The following is a 13,578-nucleotide window of genomic DNA, read 5'->3' on the forward strand; positions in this document are numbered from 1 at the left end:
TATGAGAGTTATAATCACAGTTTGGGTATGTTATTAATCTTGACCGAAGTGGATGTGAGGCCCTGTCTGCATGTCTGTCTGTGTGCCCGCTTTATATATTATCGCTTAAAAAGTAGTTACCTCCGCTACCAAAGGTGGGTGGAGGTTATGTTTTCACCCCTGTGTGTCTGTTTGTTTATCTGTTTGTGAAGAAAATATCTCAAAAAGTTGTGGACGGATTGGGACGAAATTTGCCAGAGATGAAGCGTATGTGACACCGACGAAAACACGATTTTGGTGAAGATCCGGATAGTAGAATTTTAAAAGTGATTCTTCACCATTGGGAGATGGGGACAAAAACGACATATAGCAGAATATCTCAAAAAGTTGTGGAAGGATGATTTTGATTAAATGTGATTCTATATTGTGATTTTCTGGTCTACTCTAGGATACAAAACGTAAACTGTTCACCTGGTGGAGGTTTAGCTCTCTACTGAGTGCCGTTCTAGTTTTCTCTGTAACCGCTTGACTGATCGATGCAAAGTTTTAAACATATGAGGGAGTCCCTGTGGAGAATATTTTATTGCTAACTCCAACATCATAGGTCACATGGTATGGCAGCCATATTGGTTTAAAGGGAAAATTTGGGCATCATTTTCTCTGAAACCGTTCAAGAAAAAATTGAAACTTGGCAAAGGTCATCAACTCGCCATGGGGTTTATAGGGTGATGTTAACATCAACTCCGCAAGTGGTATTCCAGCCATCATTGGTTGAATTGAAATCCTCATCCAAAAATCTGAAACTTCATATTTCTGATCTATGACCCGATGCAAGTCAATAATTTAATTTATGACGTCATAGGTCACGGTATGGCAGGCATGTTGGATTAAAGGAAAATATTTGGCTCCTTGGTGAATAATTGACTACAAATGGGAGGGGACGGGGAGGGGGACACTGAAAGCAATCTTTAATAAATTAGTTTCTGGTGAGGAGTGGGGGGAGGGGAGGGGGGGGGGGAATCTCTAAAATCTTGGACATCATGATAAAAACACAGTCTGGGGGGGGGGGGGGGGGGGGGAGGAGCGGTGAGGCAACGGACTGGATGCCTGTGGCAGTTCCCCCCACTTTCATCATCAGACAACGACCTCAAGGGCACTCCATTCTCAGCAGCTTCCTTTGAAGAGGCCATTCGTCCCATCATGCCTGCGCTGCACCAACCCCACAATCCATCACCCATCCGCAAACAAGCTACCTTCAGGTCCTGCCAATACCTCCAGTACATCCAGGTGCTTATCCAATTCGCATTGAAAACTATCTACGACTTGCACTGCCATTGCACAGATGAATAAATGGGTAAGCGGAGAGGTGGAGGGGGTGGGGGGAGGAGGGAGGGAAAGATAAATTAAACAGGGCAAAGGTGGGAAAAAAACACCAAAAGTACATCGTTTCTTTAGTTTCCAGTTTTGTCAGAAGATTTATGGACTTATTGCAACCAAATTGAAGAAAATTAAGTTTTATTCCAAGTTATTGTACAAAACGACAAGAAAGCATGACATACTGTCGATCTGGTCTCAACGAACGACGGACACGGCTAAGGATCGACCTATTGTGTGACAGGGTGGAAAGGTAAGAATCGAGTTCAAAATAAGATTTGTTGGAAAAGTCTCTGAAGCACCTGGCCTACATGACCGGCCTCGCTGGTCTCACTTGCGATTCCTCTAAATCAGGTGGACAATCCACAAAGTCAGCCAACATCGCATTCTCACCTTCAATGGAAACCTGAAATAAATCACGAGACAAATTAGAATATTCTGAGTGTTATAAAGGGTCGTGACCCCCATTGTCGTAAAAGAGTGCGATAAAGACCCCCATTTAGGAGTAGCAATTCACGCACACGTGTGGAGACGAATACATGAGACAACATTGGATCCGACTTCAGACAAGTTCGTGGCAAGTGTCAATGAACTTGGCCAAGGTCGGAATGTAACTGACGAACGGTTATGCTGCTGATGCAGTGCCGCACACTCGAGTTAAAGTTCTGCTAAAGTAGTGCAGCCTGTTTTCGACAATTCAAACAATTGTGGCAGGTTTAGATTAGCAGACAGGTGCCGATTTTAATGAACTAGCGGGGAATGGGCGGGAGTACCCGTGTCGGCCCACCGGACACGGATGGCCGCTTCGTGGTCGGGGAGTCAATGAAACGTAAAATTGTCAAGCAGAGCACCACGATCAATATAGTAATCACCAAGATGAGTCATGAGGTGAGGAAAGCGTGGGATAAAGGCGCCACACCATAATCACCAATTAATGAGAGGTAAGGACACACGAGGTGAGGAAAGCGTGTGATAAAGGTGCCACACCATAATCACCAATAATGCGAGGTAAGGACACATGAGGTGAGGAAAGCGTGGGACAAAGGTGCCACACCATAATCACCAATAATGAGAGGTAAGGACACACGAGGTGAGGAAAGCGTGGGATAAAGGTGCCACACCATAATCACCAATAATGCGAGGTAAGGACACACGAGGTGAGGAAAGCGTGGGATAAAGGCGCCACACCATAATCACCAATAATGAGGTAAGGACACACGAGGTGAGGAAAGCGTGGGATAAAGGTGCCACACCATAATCACCAATAATGAGAGGTAAGGACACACGAGGTGAGGAAAGCGTGTGATTTGTCTCACCATAATCACCACTGTGAGGAAAGGGTGTGATGAAGACCCCCGCACTGTAATCCCCAATATTGTAATTACCGCTGTGTGAGGTGAGGAAACACGAGGTGAAGAAAGGGTGTGATGAAGACCCCCGCACTTTAATGCCCAATATTGTAATTACCGCTGTGTGAGGTGAGGAAACACGAGGTGAGGAAAGGGTGTGATGAAGACCCCCGCACTGTAATCCCCAATATTGTAATTACCGCTGTGTGAGGTGAGGAAACACGAGGTGAAGAAAGGGTGTGATGAAGACCCCTGCACTTTAATGCCCAATATTGTAATTACCGCTGTGTGAGGTGAGGAAACATGAGGTGAGGAAAGCGTGGGATAAAGGCGTCACACCATAATCACCAATAATGAGAGGTAAGGACACACGAGGTGAGGAAAGCGTGATTTGCCGCACCATAATCACCACTGTGAGGAAAGGGTGTGATGAAGACCCCCACACTGTAATCCCCAATATTGTAATTACCGCTGTGTGAGGTGAGGAAACACGAGGTGAGGAAAGGGTGTGATGAAGACCCCCACACTGTAATCCCCAATATTGTAATTACTTCAGTGCCACGACCAATCGACGAGTGAAGGGAAAGATGGGCACACCCAATTGGTCAGTGCTGCGACCAAATGACAAGTGAATGTTGCTGACATAGCTACAGGTACACAAGCTCTATTTATTATAGCAGATAAGCAAACAAATGACGTGGATCATACATTATCTCTGTCCAGGCTCTCCGTCACTTCTTCATCATCATCGTCCAGGATCACCACCTCCACCACCCCGTCTTCCTCATCATGTTTTCTCTTTTTCCCTTGCACCACAGTCTCCTTTATTGGACTAATAGGCCTCTGTTCTGGAAAACCGTTAGATGTGGATGAACATTGAGCCACCTCAGTTGGTGCTGAAAATGGAAGGGTTGGGGGAAAGGGGGACAAATATTTATAAGTATATAAGTAGAAAAGCAAATAGTTGTATGAGATTTTGAAGGTGCAGAGAAAAAACATTTTTGTAACAACGAAAGAAACCGATATCAAAACAAACGAGTTGAATGAATGAATGAATGAATGATCGTTTTCAGGCCATTTTTCCCCGCTACAGCGGGGGTTAGCAGGTAGATTTACCTATTTGAGACACTATCTTGTGCGTCTCTTGTGAAATGATCGTCTCGCCAGCATTTCCCGTTTCGTGCTGCTTTGGCCAGGTTGGATCCTCATATTCTCCTTCTTCGACGTGTGTTTCTTCAGCTTCCGGTTCGATTGCTTTGGTGAGGTTTGTCGGGAAGTTCTGCTCGCTTTGATTGTCCAATGAGGGAGTGAGAAAATTGGGGGAGTCAGAGAACTTGCTGGTGAGAAGGGGTACCGCTGAATACTTTGGCGCAAACATAGGTGATGGGGTAACCATGGGTGATGGGGTAACCATGGGCGGTGGGGTAACCATGAGTGGTGGGGTAACTATGGGCGGTGGGGTAATCATGGGCGGGGTAACCATGGGCAGTGGAGTAACTATGGGTGGTATGGTAACCATGGGTGGTGTGGTAACCATGGGTAGTGGGGTAACCATGGGTAGTGGGGTAACCATGGGTAGTGGGGTAATCATGGGCGATAGGGTAACTGTGGCTGATGGGGTAACCATGGGAGGTGAGGTAACCATGGAGGGTGTGGCAACCACAGGATGTGGGAGAAAGGATGGCTCGAATGGCAGGCCTGTTATGGAAACGGGGGCCTGGTTTGGATGCGAGTCCAACTGAAAGGCTGGAGCTTGGCTCGGGGTAGTTTGCGCCCAGCCGAACGCAGAAGGAGTGGGATGCTGGGAACGCGTGCGAGGATGAATGAGTGCGTTGGTAATACAAAGAGCTTCCCTGCAGAAAGTCGACACCTGAGAAAAATGAAAACAGCAATAATCCTCATTGTCTTGGCCTGAGGTGAAAAGAACCCGAACCTCAGGTGAAGCAAGTCAGAGATGGCGGCTCACCTCGTGGCTCTGGTCATGCTGCATAAGGCTGAACAGACGGAGTGCCGGTTGAAGGGGTGGCGGGAGTTTCGAGGTTGGCGAGAGGACGAGTTGCAGCATCAACTTCAAGAGTCCTTCACGGCAACGTGGAGAGTTGTAAGGTGGACTACAACTGGTGGGAAATACTGCGGCCAGTCCTACAACTAGCTCTTGTAGTTTCTGCATCATTAGGGGAAACGCGCTCAGCCAACTGCCATTTTCTGGTTATTATGCACATTCATTCGCACTTCTCTACCCACCAATATCACTCCTGAAAACATCTCCAGACAAAACCCCACCAATGACTTTAGTTAACGTGCTGAGATCAACACTTACTGAAAAGCATTTTCCTGCAACATTCAATCTAATAACACTCATTATCAGGAACCAACTGTGAAGCAAACATTGTAGGGCAAATTTCCTTATAACAAGAACAAAAGTACAACTCCTACTACTAACCTGGTGAACATCCACAGGCAGAATTGTTCCGCTGCTCATCACCAAATGAATTAGCACTGCAGAGAATCAAGCGGTCAAATCAGGGTGACAAAACCTATTTGTAATAAGCATGACGAAGAGAAGAGATAGGAGCGTCAGCAACACTTCATCATTTAGAAGGAAAATGGATGAAAAAAAAAATAATCTCACCATAAAGTGCACTCCTACACGAGTCTGTTGCCCCATTATCCCCTCGAGTGTCGGTATCCGGCAAGGAGGTTTCACGCGGCCCAAGGTCGGACACACGGGCCCGTTTGCTGGTACGCGAGCTTGCTTTCCCAAGACTTGGTGCCAACAACTTTAACTGGGTGTTATGGAATTAAAAGGAAAAGAAGATGATGGGTGAGGAAAAGGGTGCATTGGTTCAGACAATCACTGCACACGGAATGGAATCATGAGGCGAGTCCGTAGTTCCACATCAAACCACATATTTGGTTGCCACAATCCAAATGACGCCCCAGAAATTTCAAACTCGGGTTGGCCTGCATTGTCTTCTTATCTGAACCCACATATATTGATCAATTTACTTGAAATTCACCAAAATGTATAACACTGACACGTAATAGGTTTGTCCTTCATGTAATTGATGCACTCACTTCCTCTATACACTGTGCCCATGAAACCTAACATTCCTCAAGACACAATGGATACATCATGAGAGCTCTTCATGGAACGAATGAGATGTAATGCATTATATACAGTGTATAGATATAAATATATGTATATGTAATATATACATATTATATGCATATATATATATATATATATATATATATATATATATATATATATATATATATATATATATATATATATATATATGTGACAAGGATGGCTGTCTGTTCATCCATTATGTTACACCGATTGGCTGTGTCAGGCTAAGTGCACTGTGATTGGCTCCTGGCAAGATTATCGTATCGGCTTAATCAAAGCTGCTATTCAAAATCTGATTCAATCTTTTTTCATTTGAACTCATGGCCTAAATAATTACGTCGAAATCTAGAGTGAAGTCGGAAAATAATTCGGAAAACCTTTTTTTAAAACCCGATATATAATTAAATAATACGTTCTGCAGGGCGTGAGGTAAAACTGCTCCAAACAGAAGTGTTACATACACAATCGCCATGCGGTCTCCTAACTTTTCTCATCACTGTGAAAAAGACCAACAGCGACTACTAAATGCATCATCAAATGTCCAAAGGTTGCAGCTCATCGGCGTCACAGGTGTTCTGAAGCACACAGTTTGTGTAGGCCTCGGGCTTCAAGCCCTCCAGTCTATAGGATAATTCCTTTATGGTCCAGTGGAATTTGAATCAATCCAAGCTATATAAACACGATGTATTATATATACACATATAAGCAATAGCAATGTTTTGGTTTCATTACATAACCCGAGTTGTTATATTTTCGAGGCATCGAGCAATCAAGCCAGCGTTCTGTGCCTATGCAATCGAGGGTGTGCTGATACACCGTGGTTTGTGCATTTCACATTTATGCCTGAAGCACATCAAATAAATCCCATCTAACATTTTGACCCGTTCATGTTTAGAATCCCACTACGACCCGTTTATGTTTCCCATTTCCCATTCCATTATTGCAATTAATTAATCAAACGTAATCCACAACTTTGTGTGCATAATTCTCTGTGCTGTATTGAGTTTTGTGCACCCATCATGATTGTATCTTATATGCTTATTAAAAGCTGATATATTTGTTTATTTGACTTTATTTGACACCGTATTTTGATTTTATTTTATTACCGACCAGGCACACCGGTAGTGATCTTTTTGGATTCAGATTCTACTTTTTGTGTCAACTTTTGTTGCTCCCATGAACGTCATTGTCTGTTCTGTGTTCTTGCTCTTCCACAAACTATACATAAATCCAGTATTCTTTAAAAATTCATCTCTTTATAAATACAACACAACACACAACATGCATTTTAAAAGGCCATTTTCCCTGCGAGAGCGGGGGTTAGCCTTGCGGTCCCCATGACAATCTTCTCCATTTTGCCCTATTTTCTGCATCTCTCCTTGTTAACCCCCTTGCCCGCATTTCTTCTTCCACCATCTTTAGCCAAGTCTTTCTCGGTCTTCCCCGTCTTCTACTTCCTTCTACATTCATTTCCATCACTCTTCTCAACCAGTCACTTTCATCCTTCCTCAACACATGACCAAACCATCTCAACCTGTTCCTCTTCACAGCATCAATCACAGGCTCTATTCCCATCATCTTTCGCAATTCATCATTTGTCTTCCTCTCTCTCAACGATACAACGCACATCCGTCGAACCATTCGCATTTCCACCCTTTCCAACCTTCGTTGCTGCTCTACGTTCATTACCCATGTCTCGCTCCCATAAATCATAACACTTCTCACACATGCAGCATACACCTTTCCCTTCAGCTTCAACGACACTCCCCTCATCATCAGCACGCCACTCAATTCCCGAAACTTTTTCCATGCACATCTCACTCGAGCAACCGTTGCCGAGTCTGATCCACCTTCTCCATTCAGCATGTCTCCGAGGTAGCAAAATGTTTTCACACCTTCCAGTTTCACGCCGTCTCCAAGATCCAACTCAACATTTCCTCCATCTGCAGCTCCCTCTGTGCACACCTTACATTTGAATGTAGCTGCCACACTGGTTAATGACCCTCTCAGACCACTACATTTTTGATGAACCCACTCAGCGCACATTGTACACTGAATGGAGTTCACTCCGACACCCTTCCGACACACAGCACAGGGCCACTTTCCAGTTCTTTCCACCTCGCCACATGCTTTACCACTTGCCATCACCTTCGTCTTTCCGATATTCACCTTCAGAACTTTTGTCTCCATACATTCCTTCCACGTGTTCATCTTTTCCTTCAGTCCATCCATACTTTCCGCAATCAACACCAGATCATCTGCATACAACAACTCCCATGGTAAACCCTCCGTTACGTTCTGAGCCAGCACCTCCATCACAGCTACAAATAGTAGTGGACTTAGTACCGACCCCTGATGCACTCCCACCTTCACCTCAAACTCACCACTGTTCTCGTCCTTCGTCCTTACAGCTGTGCGCGCTCTTTTGTACATTGCCATCACTACTCTGATCAACCATTCCTCCACTCCTAACTTCCTCAATGCCCATGTCAATACTTTGCGTGGAACCCGATCGAATGCTTTCTCCAGATCAACAAACCCAAGAAACAACTTCTTCCTCTTCTCCATGTACTTCTCCTGCAACTGCCTCACAATGAAAAGCGCGTCTGTCGTTCCTCGTCCTGGCATGAATCCAAACTGCATTTCGTCGATCTTCACTTTCTTCCTTATCCTCCTCTCCAACACCCTTTCCAATACCTTCATTCCATGCTCCAATAACTTTATCGCTCGGTACGAGCCACACTCCAGAGGGTCACCTTTCCCCTTGTATAGAGGGACGAGGGTACTCAGTTCCTAATCCATTGGAATGCGGCCTTCTTTCACTACCAGATTACAGATCTCTGTCATTATCTTCACACCCCAACTTCCTGCTGCCTTCAACATATCTCCCACAACTCCCGTCGGCCCCCCCGCTTTTCTACCCTTCATTGCTTTTATCGCTTCCTCAACGTCCTTCTCAGTTATCTTCTCTGCCGGTCCTAAAACTGGGTTACTCTCTATGTTGCCATCCCATTCATTCTCTGTATTCAACAGCATTTCCATATATCTTTTCCATCTTCCTTTAATTCCATCTGGGTCGACAACGATTTGTCCCACTTCATCCTTCAAGCAACTCACCCCCATCACATCACACCTCTCTTTCGCTATCTGCTTTGCAATCCTGAATACTGCCTTCTGACCCTCTTCCGAATCCAAGCGTTCTCCGAACATTTTCCTACATGCCTCCTGCGCCTTTGCTACCTCTTTCTTTGCAGCCTTCCTGGCTGCCTTATAACTTTCATGCTCTGCTGTTTCTGCTCCCGTACCCTTCGCCTTCTGCCACTCCTTGAACTTCTTCCTCTTCTCGTCAATCCTCTTTCCAACTTCATCATCCCACCACCATGTTTCCGAGTGCCTCGGTGGTCCTTTTGTCCATCCACATACCTCACCAAAGGCTCCCAACAGACTAGCTTTCATTGACATCCAACCACTTTCAAGCTCAACCACATCATCCTCGACCCTACTCAGCCTCTCTTTTAATGCCTCCCTTACTGTCCCCTCTTTCAACCTCCACACCTTCATTCTCGGTTGGTACTTCACCCGCCGAGCTCTCCTTGCACCTTTCACCCTTACGTCGCAGACAACCAAGTGGTGCTGTGAAACAGCCTCCTCCCCCGGGATCACCTTTGTGTCTCTCTCGGAGAGTAGGGGATCCTATGCAAGCTTTTCCCGTCACTTGGGATGGGTACTCTTCCTATTCACATGATAAAATGATTTTCCTCAAAGTGCTCGACTGTACCAGGCCTGATATGCTTATCGTTTTGGTTTCAATGATATAAAGACAAACAAAATAACTCAATAGAAGCACATTTTACCAACCTGCGCCTCACTGCTTTTTGGAGTTATGTCATTTAAAAGGTGTTTCAGAAGATTGATTTCATGTTGCTTTTGTCCTTGCAGCAACCCTCCGGAAATTCCGCACGCCAGCAGCCATTCACCCAGAGCTCGGTACACCGCAGTTTTCACAGGGCTGGATTGAAGCACAACCGCTTTCATTAAAAGGGGATATGTACATATTCTACATGGTTTTCCTCTTAAACAAAATTGACCGCCAAATGTGTAGAAAAATTAAGACATTCTAACCCTATATAGCAACATCAGAGAAATCTTCCTTCACTATTTTAATGCCACGCCTAACACAGGCCTGAGAACAGAGACCATAAGTGCTGGAGTTTGTTCGACCATCCACCAGACAGGCCAGGAATTTCAGAACATTTTGAGGTCAAAATAACATTGACCATACTGTGCTAATGATTGGATGATCATAATAAATGCTTTTTTATTTATCAATTACCATGTATAAAAAAATGATGGTAACTATGTGCAATATGATTTTTTTGTAATGCTAATGTACCAACAGGTTTGGGGCCAGCCCTAGCAGATTTCTCTGCAGCTTTTGGGGTCACTGCTCGTGTCCTGAAGTGGGTTGGAGTTTTCATAAAATTTCTCAAAACATTTTTTGTTTGAGATTCTGGGCTCCCACCCATGCATGGCACGCCGGCACGGGTACCTCGCGAGTTTGTAAATAAAAACTTTGGACAAATAAAATAGATTGAATTGTTTAATAAATAATATTTGCATCATTGCATCAAGGGAATGGTGGGATACCCTACACATGCGGTACTGCGGTAGTCAATAGGCGCACTGCGGTCCGAATCCGGACCGCTAGACACTTTGGAATGGACCGAGAAAATATTTAAAATTTTGTAAAAAAATAAAACGTAATTTTCAGTGTCATCTGATTATCCATCAATTCATACCTAATTGGCCATATTCAAATTAATTTAATATTGTGGTGGCGCTAAAGCAAAAAGGTGGGCAGAACAACATTTTAAAAAGACAGAAAACGCGCAACTTCATACAGCAAGAGGGGTGGCTCAAAAGATGCAGACGCCAAACATCACACATTTTTATTCTTATTCACGTAAATAGCATTTGCGACTGCCAGACTGGTAATGGTATGATGACGTACTTCCTGCCTGATACGCTTTTGACATTTCACGGAAAACCGTGAAGTTTAAGCCTGGTGATGACAAAGAAAAGAAAGGTTGACACAGAAAATTGCTCCTTTAAGGGAGAGTGGACCGGTGCGTAGTGTTGTGTCTTCCCACAGAGACCCATTGCCCGATCAGTGAGTATCATCTGTGCAGAGACTGAAGCTATCGTTAAAAGTGACAACTTAAAAAGACACTTCAAAACCAAGCATGGAAGCTTCCACCGGAAATATCCATTCAGCAGCCGCTTACGTTCAGAGAAAATCGCAGCATTACAAAAAGGATATATTCGGAGCACAATCCTACTGTCCAGGATGTCAACCGCCCAAGAAACTACAGCTGAAGCATCACTGAGGTGTGTGTTGAAAATGGCAAAATGCATGAAGCAGTTTAGAGATGCTGATCTTATTAAGCAGTGCATGGTTACTACAGCAGAAACACTTTTCCCCGACAAGAAAGAAGTTGTCGATGCCTTCAAACAAGTTCCGCTTTCAGCCACAACAGCTATATGGCGCTCAGAAATAATGGTACAGGACACTTTCGAGCAATTTACAAGAAAATGAAAAAGGGGAAATTTTCACTTGCCGTGGATGAATCCTGTGATATTACTGACGTATCTCAGCTGAGACTACAATCCATTTTTTCGACGGAGACAAATTTGCGGAGAAACTCCTGGCCCTTATAACTCACCATGATTGCACAACAGGTGAGGATGTGTTTACTTCTTCGCAGACTTTATGCCTGAATAAGGTTTCGACGTGGCTCTAATGATTTTGTTCACCCCGCATAATGATATGGTGCTCACACAATGGTGCAGGTGCTCCCCGCCATGATAGGAAGTCAGCGAGACCTGGTAAAACTTCTGCAAGATCTGAATCCGAATATGATTTCATATCACTGTGTCATTCACCAGACTGCACTTTGTGCACAGCTCAGTGATGCTTATGGCAGCGTAATGGCAACGGTCATTAAAATTATAAACTTCATGTGGTACAAGTCAGTGCTACAATACAGACAGTTCAAAGCCTTTCTGTCAGAAGTGTAGGCAGATTATGATGACCTCCAGGTTCAGAATGACATCCGGTGGCTGAGCAGAGGCGAAGTGCTAAAAAGGCTGTGGGAGGTCAGACTTCACGTGGAAGAGTTTTTAAGTAAAACTTAAGAAGAAAGGTAAAGGAGCTTTGAACATTTCTGACATATGCTGAAAGCCTAAGAAACCTGGCCTTCCACATGGATTTTACAGGCCATTTAAGCAATTTCAACTTAAAGCTGCAGGGTCGACATCACAGTGTGGTGGATCCCCATAGCGGTGTTGTGCATTTCAAAACAAGCTGATTATCTTCAAAAATGATCTGGAACTAGGGAGATGCTGCATTTCCCAACATTGCTGCAGTACCGTGATGGTGCGGACATGAGTGAAATGTCATCACCTGTGGAAACTCTAACCGAAAAATTTCAGCACAGATTCAGCGACTTTGAAAAAAATTAAGGATTTATTTATGTTTGTACGGAATCCATTTGTTGTACAAGCACTAATGGTAAATGCACTACTGTATATAAGCACTTTAATTGTAGTTATATATTTTATGTTTTGTCATATAAAGTTAAAGCTGTCCAAGATTATTTTTCTTGGGGTACATTGGTTTAAATTGTTTTTTCATTTTACAGTTACTGCATTTATGAGTTTTGATGAAATGGTTTTGAGAATACAGTTGAACTATTGGGATGATTTTCGTTCTCGTGATTTATAAAAACCTTAAAATGCATTACAGTATACATTAGACAATAACAGGGCATTGTTTTGCATGCCTATAGTCTGTATTCTTCTATGGCAAATCTTACAACTGATATATATGTACAATGCAATCAAAAAGTATTCAGACCCCTTCACTTTTTCACATTTTGTTATGTTGCAGCCTTATGCTGAAATCGTTCAAATTCATTTTTCCCTCATCAATCTACACTCAATACCCCATAATGACAAAGAGAAAACAGGATTTTAGAAAGTTTTGCAAATTTATTAAAAAGAAAAAACTGAAATATCACATTTACATAAGTATTCATACCCTTTGCTATGACACTTGAAATTTAGCCCAGGTGCCTCCCATTTCTCTTGATCATCTTTGAGATGTGTCTACACCTTGATTGGAGTCCACCTGTGGTAAATTCAATTGATTGGACATGATTTGGAAAGGCACACACCTGTCTATATAAGGTCTCACACCTGACAATGCATATCAGAGCAAAAACCAAGCCATGAGGTCGAAGGAACTGCCTGCAGAGCTCAGAGACAGGATTGTGTCGAGGCACAGATCTGGGGAAGCCGACAAAAACATTCTGCTGCATTGAAGGTTCCCAAGAGCACAGTGGCCTCCAATCAGGGTGTATACACATCTCAAAGATAATCAAGAGAAATGGGAGGCACCTGAGCTAAATTTCAAGTGTCATAGCAAAGGGTATGAATACTTATGTAAATGTGATATTTCAGTTTTTTCTTTTTAATAAATTTGCAAAACTTTCTAAAATCCTATTTTCTCTTTGCTCTCTTTGAAGAGGGAAAAAATGAATTTAAACGATTTCAGCATAAGGCTGCAACATAACAAAATGTGAAAAAAGTGAAGGGGTCTGAATACTTTCTGAATGCACAGTATATATTTTTTCTGGATTGTGGACCTTTGCACCCTGTTAAGTAAAAAAATTGGACCTT

General features: G+C 43.5%; 1 protein-coding gene across 2 annotated transcripts in view; it reads right to left on the reverse strand.

The window, feature by feature from the left end:
* Positions 1–1,477: 1,477 nt before the first annotated feature.
* The window catches only part of PELP1 (proline, glutamate and leucine rich protein 1), a 359,306-nt gene continuing 347,205 nt past the window's right edge, over positions 1,478–13,578 (reverse strand). For both annotated transcript variants that reach the window (XM_078767738.1, XM_068134733.2), the window contains 7 exons: positions 9,697–9,847; positions 5,335–5,488; positions 5,146–5,201; positions 4,669–4,866; positions 3,819–4,572; positions 3,411–3,598; positions 1,478–1,759 (listed from right to left, as the gene is read on the reverse strand). In XM_078767738.1, the coding sequence (XP_078623864.1) occupies positions 1,661–1,759; positions 3,411–3,598; positions 3,819–4,572; positions 4,669–4,866; positions 5,146–5,201; positions 5,335–5,488; positions 9,697–9,847 (1,600 nt within the window). In that variant the 3' untranslated portion in view covers positions 1,478–1,660. The remainder of the gene's footprint in view (positions 1,760–3,410; positions 3,599–3,818; positions 4,573–4,668; positions 4,867–5,145; positions 5,202–5,334; positions 5,489–9,696; positions 9,848–13,578) is intronic.

This window comes from Myxine glutinosa, chromosome 13, assembly GCF_964187855.1.
Source record: "Myxine glutinosa chromosome 13, kmMyxGlut1.1, whole genome shotgun sequence".
Taxonomy (NCBI): Eukaryota; Metazoa; Chordata; class Myxini; order Myxiniformes; family Myxinidae; genus Myxine; species Myxine glutinosa.